The sequence below is a fragment of the Ictalurus punctatus genome, chromosome 15, assembly GCF_001660625.3.
Source record: "Ictalurus punctatus breed USDA103 chromosome 15, Coco_2.0, whole genome shotgun sequence".
Classification (NCBI taxonomy): Eukaryota; Metazoa; Chordata; class Actinopteri; order Siluriformes; family Ictaluridae; genus Ictalurus; species Ictalurus punctatus.
Genome location: NC_030430.2, coordinates 17,683,643 through 17,699,171, shown reverse-complemented (window position 1 = coordinate 17,699,171; position 15,529 = coordinate 17,683,643). Strand labels below are relative to the sequence as shown.

The window sequence follows — 15,529 nt, the reverse complement described above, 5'->3', positions numbered from 1 at the left end:
TAATAACACTTATTAAGTGTTTGGACACTGAGTGAAGACACCAGTTGGTTAAGTTTAGCAAGCGGAATTTCCCCCTTCCGTCCATTATGTGTTTCTTCAATTGCGCAACTGTACGGGGCCTTCATTGCCTTATTTTGCGCTTTATAATGCGCCACACATTCTCAGTCAGCGACAGGTCAGGACTGCAGGCAGGTCATGCTAGCACCCGCACTCTCTGCTTACGCAACCATGCGCCTGTAATCTGGGCAGAATGAGGTTTGGTGTTGTCCTGCTCTGGATGGCAGCATATGTTGCTCCAAAATGTGTACATATCTTTCTGCATTAATGCTGCCCTCACAGATGTGCAAGTTACCCATGCCATGGGCACTGACACACCCCCATACCATGACAGACGCTGGCTTTTGGACCTGACGCTGATAACAGCTTGGATGGTCCTTTTCCTCTGGCTCGGCAAACAGCACGGCTGTTTTGTCCAAAAATTATTTGAAAAGTTGACTCATCAAACACAAAACACGATTCCACTGTGCTACTGTCCATCTCAGATGAGATCGAGCCCAGAAAAGTCGACGGCGCTTCTGGACAGTGTTGATGTTTGGTTTCTGCTTTGCAAGCCTTAACTTGCATCTGTGGATGCAGCGGCGAATGGTGTTGACTAACAAAGGTTTACCAAAGTATTCCCGAACCCATATCAGGATCTCCATTACAGACTCATGACGGTTTTTAAGACAGTGACGTCTGAGGGATCGGAGATCATGCGCATTCAGTAGTGGTTTTCGGCCTTGCACTTTACACACCGAGATCTGACCGGATTCCTTGAATCGTTTAATTATATTGTGCACTGTAGAAGGTGAAATGCCCAAAATCCTACCGATTTGTCTTTTGGGAACGCTGTTCCCAAATTGTTGGATTATTCGCTGATATACTGTTGGCAGATTGTTGAGCCTCGATCCATCCTTGCTCTTGAAGGAATAGGAGTTTTTGGATGCTCCTTATATACTATGATTAGATGATTTCCTCACCTGTTTCACATTCACCTTCTTATTTCAACTTGTCACATTGCTATTAATCCTAAATTGCCCCTGTCCCAACTTTTTTGGAACGTCTTACATGCATCTATTTCAAAATAAAGGTTTACATTCCAAAAACTATGCAGTTGATTAGGTAAATCAAAAACCTTGTGTTTAGACGTTTTTATACATTTTGACTTTATAAGTCAAAGTACATTTACAAATCACCCCTCTTTGTTTTTATTAGTATTTCCCATACTGTCCCAACTTTTTTTTAGAATTGGGGTTATGATATAATATAATTCTGTTCAATTCAATTATTTGTAAGGCACTTTTAAAAGTAGTCCCAAGCAAGCTTTACAGAAATCCAGATGTAGATTTATAAATGAGAGGAATCAGACTCATCCTCTTCTGGGTGATACCTGGTCTGATAAACCTTTGCCACTTCAAAAATGATTAAAGTATTATCACAGTTGACCGTCGTTAAGTGAAAGTTTGCTTCTTTGTATTTTCACTAAAGCTTAAAAAGTGTTGGGTTGAGGCTTCCTCAAGGAAGCTACAGTATTCAATACAATCAAGAGCTGCTAAAATAATTAATAAGCTTATTAGAAGAGATACAAATCAGGATAGATGATTTTGTGTGTGTGTGTGTGTGTGTGTGTGTGTGTGTGTGTGTGTGTGTGTGTGTGTGTGTGTGTATCAAAGTCTATGTGCATGTGGTCTATGTGTCTATAAAAACACTGCAAAATTCTGTCCTGTCTGTGGGGAGAGGAGATAAATAGACGAAAGGATGTCTACCCTTTAAACCCCTCTTCCTTTCAGCTGTCCCGACACCACATAAGAAAAGCCAGAGAATACTGATACCCAGGGAACCGGGGGAAGGGACAAGCAGGATGCTTCGCTCCCAGTGACTTCATCTCTGTGCAAGCATGCACAAACTCAAACTGCAGTGCAGGCTGTGTTCCCTTACCCTACTTTTCTATCTCTTTGCCCTATCGCCCTCCCGACTCCTCGGTTCTAAGCTCAGACATCATCAAGTCAGTGGGCTCCTCATTCAACTCCTCTGTTCTAACTCTGGTCTCAACAGATCAGTGGATCTGACACAGCTTTAATGAACATATTTCAAGACAAAGTGAACAAACATCTCAGTTCTGGCCAACTTCTACACAAAGCTTGTTGTAAGTCTATAGCTGTAAGTGCCACATGTTTGGTTTCGTAATAACAGGGTAGCAATGAGACCGTTCCTCTTCAAAGACCTGTTTGCCATAAACTGACTGACTGAGAAAGTAGGCAAGAATTCTCTGCATCCTCATGCAAGTCTGAGAGAATGGAAAAATTACTTTTTTAAAAATGTGCTTTATTGTAGTGCGTGTGTCTGTGTCTGGCATGCCAGATATCTATGTTTACCTCTGTGAACCAGCACTTCCTTGCCACTTCCTTGTTATGTAAAACAAGATTTCTGCTTGACTTCATTTAAGCCAAACAAATCGTTTGGCACAGGGGTGCTGCGGCCCTTCAGACTGATCTCCAGTGAACTTCCAATCTTAGGTCTACAAAAGGTTGATCTGAGAAACAACTACCACTTTTACAGCATATAAGTTAAAGATGTATGGGACATGGAGTGTGATATATTTTGTACACATTTCTGGCCACAACCTTCAAAATGATGAAGCATGCGAACTGCAACCCTGTCCACAATTCCATCTATAAACAAGTCTGTGCTCTGGTTTCCATTGGGAAAAGACTTCACTGCCATCACACCAAGCGTTTTGGAGCAAGACACGGTTACTGAATAAGACTAGTAAGATCCCATTTTTAAAAGTTGTTCAAGAGTATGCTTTGGTAAAGTGGTGTTTTTGCATGTATGCCAACAAGTTATGGAAATGTATGTGGCTGGTCATCTGCCATGTCAATCAAACTGCCTCTTTCTGTGAAAGTAGGCATTTCTTGTTCACAATAATTGAATGTTCTGGGGACTCTCTAGCAAAGATAGAAATCTGGATTATGAGATTAAGTTGCAACTTGCCACACCAAAGCAAGCAAGCTACAGTGAGTCCAGTTCTTTTTTTTCTAAAGGGTATACAAAATGTTTAAGACCTGACAGAACCTTTATCATTGGTTTATCTAAGCAGGTATAGGGGAAAATAGTCCACTCTTCAGTGGACTTGATGGGTTTTGAGAAGAGTTTAGATGAAGTAAGTCAGGTCTGCTGTATGGACCTCAGTGGTACACCTGGTATTTATTACACTGATGGCTTTACAACCCAGATTCCAGTGTAATTACAGGTATGCATAGCCAAGATTGGTGACAAGCACTGTGGGAAAAGGGGACACATTCTGCAGCTAGTGCCCTAAGATCTGACTCAAAGATAGAATTATGGATTTGAGACATAGGAACTGGTTATTAGATATAAACTTTGACATGCATGCAAGTTTGGACATTTGGGGAGAATTAGGGCCAAACTGGAACCCAACAACTAGTCCAAATCAGATGATGATTCTGGAAAGCTGGTAAGCACACTGATGAGCAAAGCCCCAAAGACACAAACACAATGAGTACCTACAGACTCAGGCAAAAAAAGGGGAAGTGGATGCTTCTCTTTAAAACAGAACATGGCTAACAATATCAGTTTCCAGTTTTCTTAGTATTAAACACATTAAAATTACATTTATTAATTCATTCATGGGGACATGGTGGCTTAGTGGTAAGCAAGATTGCTTCACACCTCCAGGGTTGTGGGTTAGATTCCTGTCTCCGCCCTGTGTGTGCGGACTTTGCATGTTCTCCCCATGCTTCGGCGTTTCCTCTGGGTACTCCGGTTTCCTCCCACAGTCCAAAGACATGCGTTGTAGGCTGACTGGCATTTCCAAATTGTCCTTAATGAGTGTGATTCTAGTGTGTGATTGTGCCCTGCGACTACAAATAGGCTTCAGGCTCCCCGCAACCCTGTGTAGGATAAGCGGTACAGAAAATGTAATTAATTCATCTTCATAACCACTTTATCCTAGTCAGGATCACCATGTTTTCCAGAGTCTATCCCATGAACACTGGGCACAAGGCAGGAATATACCCTTGATGGGATGCCAGTCCAGTGCAGGGCACCATACACACTCTCAAAGCATAGTTAATCTACCTACCAGCAGATGGGAGAAAAAAACAGGAAACAGGGAAACCCATACAGACAAGTGGAGAACATGCAAAACATCACATAAACAGTAAGGTGGTACTGTGCCACCAAAAATACAGGTATGTGCTAATCTCTTTTCAATTTGGTATTAGTTCTGTAATTCTTTTAATGTAACATAAACTTTTAAACATAACATATCATTTTGATGTTAAAGACGATGTTAAAAGCTGAATTTGAGTGTTTCGGTCCAGTAAGTACATGGCACTACAATAAAAACAGTCTTTTTCTTACATGTATTGCAATTATTCAAGTGAACATGAAGTATACAATGAGGTTTCTGAGTCATCAGTAGAAGCAGTATAATCCAACTGAATGTCCCCTTGACAGTGCATCGGCTGGAGTCCTGAATGGAGACACCATGACACATCAAGGACCAAAGGAAAAAATCCAGACATAAAAGCAGGAGTGAAGGAGCATGGGAAGGAGCTAGCATCCTTCCACAACCGTCTCTGGCCCCCAACCAACAAACATCATCAACATCCTGCAACTAGGACAATCTGGAAATGCTCATGTCCAGCAGATAAGACACGCTGACATGCAGTTAACAAGAACACACATGCTGTATTCCAAGGAGCACATTTGAGAACAACTCTGTGGCCATTAAGCCTTTTAAATCTTTTCCATCTTAAGCTTCTCATACTTATTTCAATCAAACCATTTTTATTCCACACTCACTTCTGCTATGGTTCTGCTATGCCGGAACATGCTGACTTTGAATTACTTGAATGTACTTTAAGATGTGGAGTTAAAAAGGGGAGGTCAGTTCCAGGACAGTCCACAGTAAGGATACAGAGTCAGGTGTTTGTGTGTCCCTAGACAAATATATATATTTTTATATATATTTACTGTCAGACGATATTGAGGAAAAAAATGCTTTACTACCCAGGTTTTCACATATGGGGAAAATATCCTGATGAGCTCTTACACATAAACCTACTGAATAAAAACGAGCAGATTAAGGCCCTATTTACACTAGTGCGTTTTCGTTTTAAAATGAAAACGATCCTCATCCACACTGGCGTTTCCACTGTGTTTCAGAAACGATCTCCGTCCACACTACATGACCGAATACGCAGGTCACATGACCAATCATGCACACTGGGCATGTGCATACAAGTGTAAACAGGAAGTTGGTTGCTATTCACAGGCAGGCACAACAAACCGCCGTTCCATGTACGGCTTACTCCGCTTGAAATGAGATTTGTTGCCGATTGCTCTAATCATAGCTCGCCTCTTGCGCATGTAGGCAGCTGCCGTATTATAAAATACTGACTTTAACTGCACAATGGCTGCTAAGAATGACAACAAAGCCGGCAAAGCTTGCGGTTCAGTCTCCATGTTGTTGTGTATACGATCAAGGTAGCGTAATGGTCATATGGTAAGGGCTTGACGAATCAGGGAAGGATACGCAATGATCCACAAGACCCAATCAGGGAGCGAATGTGTTAAGCCACGCCTTCGTTTTCAAAAGTCCTCGTTTTGGTCTGCTTACACTGAAACGTGAGGCCGGAATTTTCAAACTAAAACGGGGTCTTCTGCGTTTCCAAAAGTCTAAAGAGTCTGAATAGCAGCAGACACCTCACTGAGCAGAACATCTAAGCAAGATGAGTTAATTTCTAGGAATAGACTCGTGTTATTTTTTAGCAGAAGGTGTGGTAAGATCTGCATTCTCTTCACTTTTCCGCTCTACCCATTACATGGCTCAAGTACACAGCAGGTTATGTGGGACATTTACCAACATCAGCCCACGCAGGCTTCCTACAGAACAGCATTATTGTATATACCCTCAATCCCGTTAGCATGTAATCTGACCGTACTTTTGCATGTTCTCACCACGTGTAGCCATTACATCAGACTAAAGAAGCTCTTACCCAACACCACTCCAATCACCAGGACTAGCTAATTGAACAAACAGACTGTAAAAGTGGATTCCCCAGTGACTTTTTGACCTCTTTCTACCATCCTTAGATTTCATCATTTGCAATAGGCTACAGTACTTCATGCTGTTAAAATATTTACTTAGTACTTGCTTGTGCCTTTGCAACCTGAATTAACATTTACAAGTTTGGATTTGTATGCTTTGTAAGTGAAATTACTTATAAATTCAAATAAAAACATTGGATTTTTCTCATTCCATAAGTTTTCCCCAACTATGTCACCAAAAACATCTAATATCTCTTTCACTTTGTATAAGACTCATGCACTAACCTAACTAACCTACCTTAACTCAAATGAAAACCATTATACCGATTACCACAGAATTATTAATGGAAAACAAAAGCTCATTTGTAAGTCACTTTGGATAAAAGCGTCTGCTAAATGAATAAATGTAAATGTAAAAGCTGAATTTTAACTCATTCTAGCTATGCAAACTAAGATTTCCCATCAGAAACAAGCACCTTACAGATTAAGTCATAAACAAAAACTAAACTTAGGGAACAAAAACAAGTAAGTGCTGGAGATCCATAAACACTGGTGCACATCCGTGAATGGTCTCTGATTAGCCAAACTGGACACAGCAGCTGTGACTCTTTAGTACTAAGTCTAAGACGGAATGCAGTCACAGATCTCAGGGAAGCCGTATCCCACAAAGCCCCGTGCTTTGGTCTCTGTTCAGCCTTTTGTCTCTGGAATCTGAGGGCTTTTCCGGTTCAGTTCGCATTTAAGCCATGAAAACGGAGCAACCATATAAGTACTTCCTCCTCATGGGCGGAACTTGACTGCATCTCAAACCATGCCATGGTGAGGCCAGATACCAGAATAATCTCAGACACTGTATTAAAGTTTTTGTTTGTTTGTTTTTGTTTTTTTAAACACGTTGTTCGACTGGCATGTAGCCATTTGAACATGAAAAAGCTTTCTGCTTAAATGGTTTAATGGCCTCATAGAGTCCTTCATGGTCTGATGGACAATGGCAACATGACACTGATAATAAAGCTGAGATTGTAGAACTGTGGTAAAAATCCACAACCTCAATGACGGATGCATTGAATCATTAAAACATTGAATGCACTGAAGTCAAACACACATTCATGTATTAATAAATACAGGAGCTGTATTCATGAATGAATGAATGGCCAGGAGTTGGCGGGTACGAAATTACAAAAATTACAGTGAACTAAGATAAACCTGTCTGGCACATAGAATAAGTGATTACAAATGAAAAGACAAGTGGGGAAAGGACTTCTAACATCAACCTTTTTTTTATTCTAAGTGCTTCATCATAATTCCAAGCAGGCACACCACCTTCAGGATTTTAATTATAATCTTAAAAAAAAATTTAATAACACAAGAGATTACAGGAAGCTGGCAAACAGGTGCATTCCAGTCCTGTGTCACTCCACTGCTTTTCTCCTCTATACTTTAATTATCTTTTCTCTGCCAGCTTCACTTCTTTCCTAGCTATCCACTCACGCTACTTTGCATCAATCTCCCTCCCCACCCCCACCCCTCCAGTTACTTTACAATCCATGCGGATCATTCCAGCAATGAAACATGCTAAGAGTAAGGCCAAGGAAACTAATCACTACAGTCTACAGTCTCAGTCTCCAGGACTCTAGTATCTACTGGTTTCCTGTTAGTCTTTATGTATTATTCAAACAAGAAAAGTTTTCTAGATATACAGTACGTCTGTCAAGTATTTTTGCCAGGGGTCATCTGTTTTGGAGGACATTTGCATATGATAAGAAATCTCTATTCAAATCCTCAATATGGGAGTGTCTTGATCATGTATGCATGGTCATCACACAAAATATTCCAGTGATGCAATAGAAATGCATTCACCTCATCATTAAGAAATCGCAAGTTCAAATCTTAATAATACCACAGCCATCCATAGCTGAGGGTCGAAAGAGGAAAATTGGCTGTGCTGTCGCAGTGGTAGAGATGGTAATGCTGTTAATGCTGTCAATCACAGCAACACTAGGTAATGCTGAACGTTTGTGAGCTCATGTATGTGAAAGAGGGTAGATAGCAGCAGTTTGAAAAGCAGAAGCTTTGAAAAGGTACATGTTGCTGGCTTCATGTGTCTTGAAGAAAGTATTTGTTAGCCTTGCCCCTGCCCAAATTTCCAGACATACTATACACACCTGATTTTTATACAAACTGGTTGTCCATCTATCCATCCATTTTCTATACCATTTATCCTACACTGGGTTGCAGGGGATCCTGAACGCTTTCCAAGGGAACTCTGAGCACAAGGCAGGGGATCACAGGGTATAATCGCATACACATTCACACACCACTGAAAATTTGGAAATGCCAATCAGAATACAACGCATGTCTGTGGATTGGGGGAGGAAACCAGAGTACCCGGAAGAAACCTTTGGAGCACGGGGAGAACAACCCTGGAGGTGCGAGGTAAACATGCTAACCACTAAGCCTTGGCCATGCAACCTTCGCTTGATCATTAGTAGGTCACATGACCAAAAAATACCTGTAGGCTATGCCTGTGCTAGAAACTCTACAACTTAATACCCCCAAAGCATCACTTCCCTGACAGGTCCTCTTAAATACCATCTATATTTTACTGTTCTGAATTTTAAAATCAGCCAATACTTGGTTTCGGTTTCATTTCAGACTGAGATAATAGAAAAGAGCTGGCGTCTTTATACTGAATAACAAGTGCTAAGCCAAATGCAAAGATGTCCTATCAATTTGCAGAATTGTACAGTGTGCCAATTTTGTCCGTATTTGCAACTACAAAATATTCTGCTCCCAAATATAGAAAGAGAATTAAACATTAGCTATTCAGTAGTCGGAAAGTTGCAACAAAGGATGATATAGTGTCTACTACCAATGAGTGTTTTAGACTCCAAGGTTATGAAGAATGTTACTATGAATTCTAAAATACTGAGCAGTAATATGGTGATAATACTGATTATAACTAGGACAAAAACACAATAAAAATATTTACCCATCGTTTTTATGACCAATACGATCACTCAACAAGTTTACGTTCTGTAGGTTCTGTCAGGCTGCAGGTGAATCACTAGCATAAATGATCCCGTACATAACGTACAATCCAATTCTATTAACAAGAATGGAAATAGGTGAAGACGAAAGCCAAGTTAAATATATAGAAAGAGGGACTGCCCTTCATTAATGTGGCTTCACCTACTGTATATTATTTTTTTTAATAATACGGTTTTCAGCTGTATTACCATATAAGGTCGTACAAGCTTGATCATGTTACACAAAAGAACCGCTCCTTGTAATAATTCATTCTTATCCAAAGCAAATCCCGTAAATGTCATAAAATACTTGAGCAAAGAAAAGAACTCTGGGTAACACAGCACACAGGAGAAGTTTTAATAAATTTCCTTCACATTAATCATTACCTGCTTTAGCCTAACGGTAGGCCAGCTGAGGGGTCGACCTTTGTGCCGTAAGGAATCCGAGACATTCCTAACCTCCTCCTTACACAAACAGACAGAACAAAAGGAAGTGCTTCCACAAAACCAGGAGCACAGGAGGCTCACACAGAGGCAAGCCTACTACAGACACACACAACCTGGAACATTCCTCAACATGACATACATGTTCATCATTACAACAGGCCACCTGTTGATAGAGCCAGTAACTAAAAGCAACGTATGATTTAAATGAAAAATCCACCCTTAATGACTTGCATATTATTTTGATCATATTAATCTGATCTTTAATGGCTTCATTTTGTAATGAAACCAACGTCTTTGGTTTAAACTTCTATCCTCGACATACTGCTCTATTTTCACTTTGGTTATCAGTTTCCTGCATTACCTACAACACCATTCATGTGCTTATAGTGGTGCCAGTGGAATTTAGTCCTTCCTTCATGTCTAAATAAAGAGACTGATGAAACAGTGCTGTACTCAGTCCAGCTCTCATCTCCTCATCTGTACACTCTGCTCAAACAGATCAGGATCCAAAGATTCAACTTTCATGCTAATACCGCCGTCAACAGCGTATGTTTGTCAGCTTGTAGATCGCTAACTAACCGAGTCACTGTTGCAACTCAGAGCCGCTGTGTCACATTGCATTCTGGATCTTTAAGTCAAATATTTTGCTGTCTCCACTATTTCTCTGTTGGATTTCTCATAAATATGACATTGCTCATCACTGGTGTTCATCACTCCGCTAGCGATGTCGCATTGTGACGTCAGTGCGGCACCCAACCTCCAGCTCCTCATGGGAATAACAAAAACACAGCACCAACCAACAAATTAGCACCTAATTAAAACATAATCAGTGTGTTTCAGGTGCAGTTTTCCTTTAAAGCAAACCAACAACCAAGCACACTGTACATTATTCAGAAGGGAATGAGAAAGTTTTTAAAGGTCATCTAGTAAGGCTTTTAGTGCAATGCACTTCACTCCAATAAAAGAATTAGCCAAGAGCCCTTGTGAGCAGCCTGTGGCCATGGGGAGGCTGCAGGAGTGAGAGTGAAAACATAATGCCTCTAGGCCTCTCCTGTGGCCTTCGGTCACACTCCCACGGTAAGAAGTGTCAAGTAAAATATCGTCAGCATTCCAGCCAACACCTGTACTGAGCATTCCTCCACCGTCTTTCTTTGCCTTTGTCCTTTATGCTTTTTCCACCTTTTCTCCATTAACAGAGCCCTTTGTTGTTTGATTTTGACAACGCTGTTCCCGAATCCCGCCAGGAATCCTTTCATTACTTAGTGCTATCGGAACTGTCAGAAGTGAGGAGTGAGGAGCGGATACATGACACAGGCCTGCAAGTGTAGTCTTGTTCTCAAGGTTTATTCTCTATTCACACTCCCTCACTTTTTAGTCATGCTTTATGTACAATTGCTGGATATATCCTACTGACAAAGGGGAAAAAAGGCACTTCACCTTTCTTAAGAGCTTGGCATTTTATTAAACAAATGATGGATGACAACATTCTTTACATCTAACAAAAACTGGATAAAACCAGCTTTGAGTGATTATATGCTCTGAAACAAACCTGCAACAGTTGGTTGATACAATAAATATTTGTGTTTTTATCTTGACACATAAAAAGAATAGTTTAACAGAACCACATTTGTGCTACTTGGCAGCTGTAATACTTAAAACTAATCTATACCACCTACACCAGCAAAGCCACTGTAGGGGCTATGAGTGAAGGAGAATGCATACAGATTAATTTTTATGTATGAGAAATACTAAGAAATACACTCTCTTATTGGGATTCTACATCTCTACATTTTCAAGTATTTATAGAAGATATAAGATACATTTATAGAAGTTATCTATAGAAGATTTTTTTTATTTACAGCAAAGGACACAGTCATGGCTACTGCAGATTGTTACAGAAGATAGTATCTGCAGTGATGTTCTTCACTTAAGAGTTAATTCTCTTCTGAACAGGGCGCCTTGTGTGATTATTTACTTCTGATCTATCATACACAGACCATTTCATTTTTTTCCCAGTCCACTAGGGAATTATTTATTTACATCACATTAGAAAATCATTTAAAGCCCAGTTCCTGGCCATGTCTCGTTTATTATTTCACTTTTGAGTTCCATTTACTCCAGCTTAAGATATTATGACTGAGCCCCTCTTCAGATGAAATTGGTGGCCAGGCACTTTCACAACATTAATGCTAAGTCTTTTATGAGCCAAGCACTGCAAGCAAAAAAAGAAAGAGCAAGGCAGAGAGAGAGAGAGAGAGGTCTCAACTCCAGTGCAAGCTTTAAAGCTTGGGGTTAGGCATTAAGATTTTAGTAGTTCCCATCTGATTGTGCAAAAGACTACCCTGGAGGAAACAGAGGATTGACTTTCACTCAGGGTCATCAGAAGCCCTGGAGCTGCTTTGTCAGTAAGCATACACCCTCCTCAGAGAGATGTGAATGGTCAATGATGTGGCAAAGCGCATATGATATATCTCGCGAAGGTTTCACAAATCAACTGCAATAATTAACAATGATGCCCAGAAGCTTTCATACACTTGGGCAATGTTTCAGACACTATGACTGTACCACAGATGTTCCAACAAGAAACAACAATAAATCCTACCAGGCAGAAAACACAAGCATATGTCGGTGGACAAGACCAAATGTAAAGCCAAGCAACAGTAAGAAATAACAAGGGAAATGTTTGGTATGCTCATTACTTAATAATAAGCATTTCCACTATTGTTTACCAACCAGAGAGCACAGTTACTTGTTTTCTGGCTTACAAGACCAAAGCTTGTGAATTCACAGTTCAAAGTTCACATAGATAAAGTCAGTGAATTGACTTTTCCTCCAGGCATATTATATTTATGATTTGCCCGACAACTGCTTTAGCTGAAGAAAGCATAGCTTTCGGGTGTCTTCAATAATGCGAATCAGGTTTATTGTCAAAATTTACAGACTTTCAGCTGTTTGCAATGAACAAATCAAACAAAAGCTATTTACATAGTTCAATGCAATGAATGTTTTAAATGGTTTCCCCAAATTCAACTGGAAATGCAACTTATAATGACTTCTCCAGTCTCAAAATTATTCAATCCTCTGAATAGAATCCCTCACAACAGCACAAATATGCAAAACAGGTGTTGTCTCAAGCACATCTGATGCAACTAATCAAGCCTGTAAATTTTGACAATAAACCTGATTTGCAATGGGGATCGAATTATTTTGATTGCAACTGTATATGCTATGTCTATACTGCAGATATTGGTACCTCTGGTGCCATATGAATTAATTCTTGAATAATTTCATGATTTGATTACTTCATAATTTTGCACATGTTGCAAAATTACCCTCACATCTGCAGTCATTTCACTTTCATTCAACACCAATAGCCAATTAAGTCTGAGCTTTTGGATTTGGCTCACCTTCAACACAAAGTTCGACCTCCTCCAAGTTGCGCAGTGTAATCCTCATCAGACTGGAGTTAAGCATCAGCTCATTTTTGTGCACGGGCCACATGTACTCTGGGGCCAGGTTGACAAAGAAGATGCGTGTGTCTCCGGTGGCCACCTGGTTGTCGCAGATATCTGGGTCACCGAAACCACCGATCATGACCTTGTTCCCACCATCCAGCAGTAGGTCTCCTTTGACAATGGTCTTGCCTTTGAGGTAGCGCCATACCCTCACCTTCAGACACAGAGCAGATTTAACTTGGAGAAACTTAAGAGCTTAAGAGAAAATCTGCAATCAAATCACAACTCTGCATTCCATAGCATAATTGTTCTATCACATCGTAATTATCTTTAGAATGAATGCATTCCTGCAGTGGGTGGGTGGGGTGGGGGGAAGCTGACTACCTCTTTTTAGCTGTTTTATGGCAGCAAAGTAATTTCATTTGCCTTGAAGTGAAACACCTTGCATGTCATCATACATCTGTCTCTATGGAACGTCCTAAACACTTCAAACTATGCTGGATTATTTTCTAATGCAGGCAATGATAAATTGGCAACTTTTTTACACTAAGTGTGCAAAAGCACGTGACATATAGCAGAACAACGGTGCAATGATTACATCATAATGCATACTAATTCCCTTAAGCACAGTAATAGTGTTTTATTGCAGTATGTATCAAATATATCAAAGTTCACGTTTTGAAATTGCTCACACTAGATTTTGTCTCCTATGACTCAGGTGTTTGCCTACTCCTTCTTGTTTATTATAGTCCCTAAGCATACGTTTCCTTTTTCTGTAGATTGGACACATTGAGTAATACAGGTTGGGATAATATAATCATTTAGAAATAACATTATAATAATATAGTTTAACCAATATACACAAACAAGCCCTAGAGCAGAAGAATAATAAGCTCATTCCAGTGTACAAGTTACTCCATGAGTATGGTGTAACAAATGTTTAGTGTAACTGGATCTCCTGACTTGCAATAATCAACCTGACCTGGAAGATCATATGTCTGTGTGTATATACAGCATGTTGACTGGACTAACAATTAATTATTCTCCTGGTTAGACATTATTTCTACGTTCAAATATCAAAAGCTCGATTTCTTGTTTAGAACATTAAAAAAAAAACTAAACAGGAGCTATAGTCTGAAAAATTGTCAGCACAACAGGTTACCACAGTTAACACAGCGATAGCACACACCTGATCATTTTGACTATTTATTCAAGCAGAATCTGGCTTTGAGACAAACTATATATCTTTAATAAATGTCACAGGTGTTTGTGCAATTCTAGTTCTAAAAAAAAAAAAAAAAAAAAAAGTGTCCGACTTCACTATAAACTAACCCAAAGACAATTTCCACGCACCATAATAAAAGTAACAGGTGCTCTGAGAAATTGTGATTGTCTGCGCATGCGCGCTGTACTTGTCTACTTAAAAGACTTGACTACTGTAAATGAGCGCGACAGCAGGACAGTTTGCTATTATATGATAATATTGCGTGCTATGGATCAATCTGGCAACACAACCAGGTGCTCCTGATTCAGGTTGACTGTACAGTACTAACAGTGTGCTCAACGGATGCTCGGTGTATAGGGTGTATATAGACTAGAGACAGTCCAGACTGACAACTTTAATTAAACTTCCCGTTAGATTTGAAGTTGATTGCATTGGTAATTCAATAGACTGAAGTCTGTGAACGCTGTCCCCGAGGCTCACCTTGCAGGAGTACGTGTTGTGCACCGGGTCCATGTTGAGGATTTCTTCCACGGTGCCGGTGAGCACGACGTTCGCTTCCTCTTCGCGCTCCTGCAGCTTTTTCTCGGGGCAGCTCGCCCGGCAGTAGCGCGGACACAAAGCGAGCCCGGCTACGAGCGCCCAGCCGAGCAAGCACAGCGCTCCTCTCATCATCCCTAAAAACTGAAAAGTGAAGAAACTCTACAGACTTTACTCTCTCTCTCTCTCTCTCTCTCTCTCTCTCACTCTCGTGCTGATATAATCCGTACTGGCCGCTACACTTTGCTCCGAGTTCAGTGGGATCTGCGCTCCTGTCACTCTACACTGTCTCGGACGCACGCCGCCTACTTTTCGGGCTGCACTCTGCTCAAGCAGCCGGAGGAGAAGAAAGGAGCAAAATTCTTTCCCAAGGAATGTGTTTCACCACCAGCAGGCTCCTCTCCACCCCCCCTCACACACTCACACACACTCAGCTCTTTGAGAGTGACGCTGCCTATTTGCATGCAATCTGAATTGCTGATAAGAGAGAGAGAGAGAGAGAGAGGGAGAGAGAGAGAGAGAGAGAGAGGAAAGTGCGGTACAAAACGCCACCCTTCGGAAACACTGCAGGACAAACACAAAAAAAGCAAAGACTTTTCATTCAGCAGGATATTATACCAGGGATCCTTTACTTTTTTCTTTTTTTGCAGCAGGGATCCTTTAACTGCGAAATAAATACCACAGACCCCCATCAATACACACTTGTTTCATAAGCATGT

The 15,529-nt window shown here is 40.5% G+C and overlaps 1 protein-coding gene across 4 annotated transcripts in view; it reads right to left on the bottom strand.

Moving 5' to 3' along the window:
• The window catches only part of agrn (agrin), a 271,614-nt gene extending 256,357 nt beyond the window's left edge, over window positions 1-15,257 (bottom strand). For 2 of the 4 annotated variants that reach the window (XM_053686553.1, XM_053686554.1), the window contains exons 1-2: window positions 14,754-15,257; window positions 13,001-13,262 (exon numbers count right to left, since the gene is read on the bottom strand). In XM_053686553.1, coding sequence (XP_053542528.1) covers window positions 13,001-13,262; window positions 14,754-14,945 — 454 coding nt within the window. In that variant the 5' untranslated portion in view covers window positions 14,946-15,257. The remainder of the gene's footprint in view (window positions 1-13,000; window positions 13,263-14,753) is intronic. The other 2 variants (XM_053686556.1, XM_053686555.1) reach the window with 1 other exon arrangement.
• Between the last annotated feature and the right edge of the window lie 272 nt (window positions 15,258-15,529).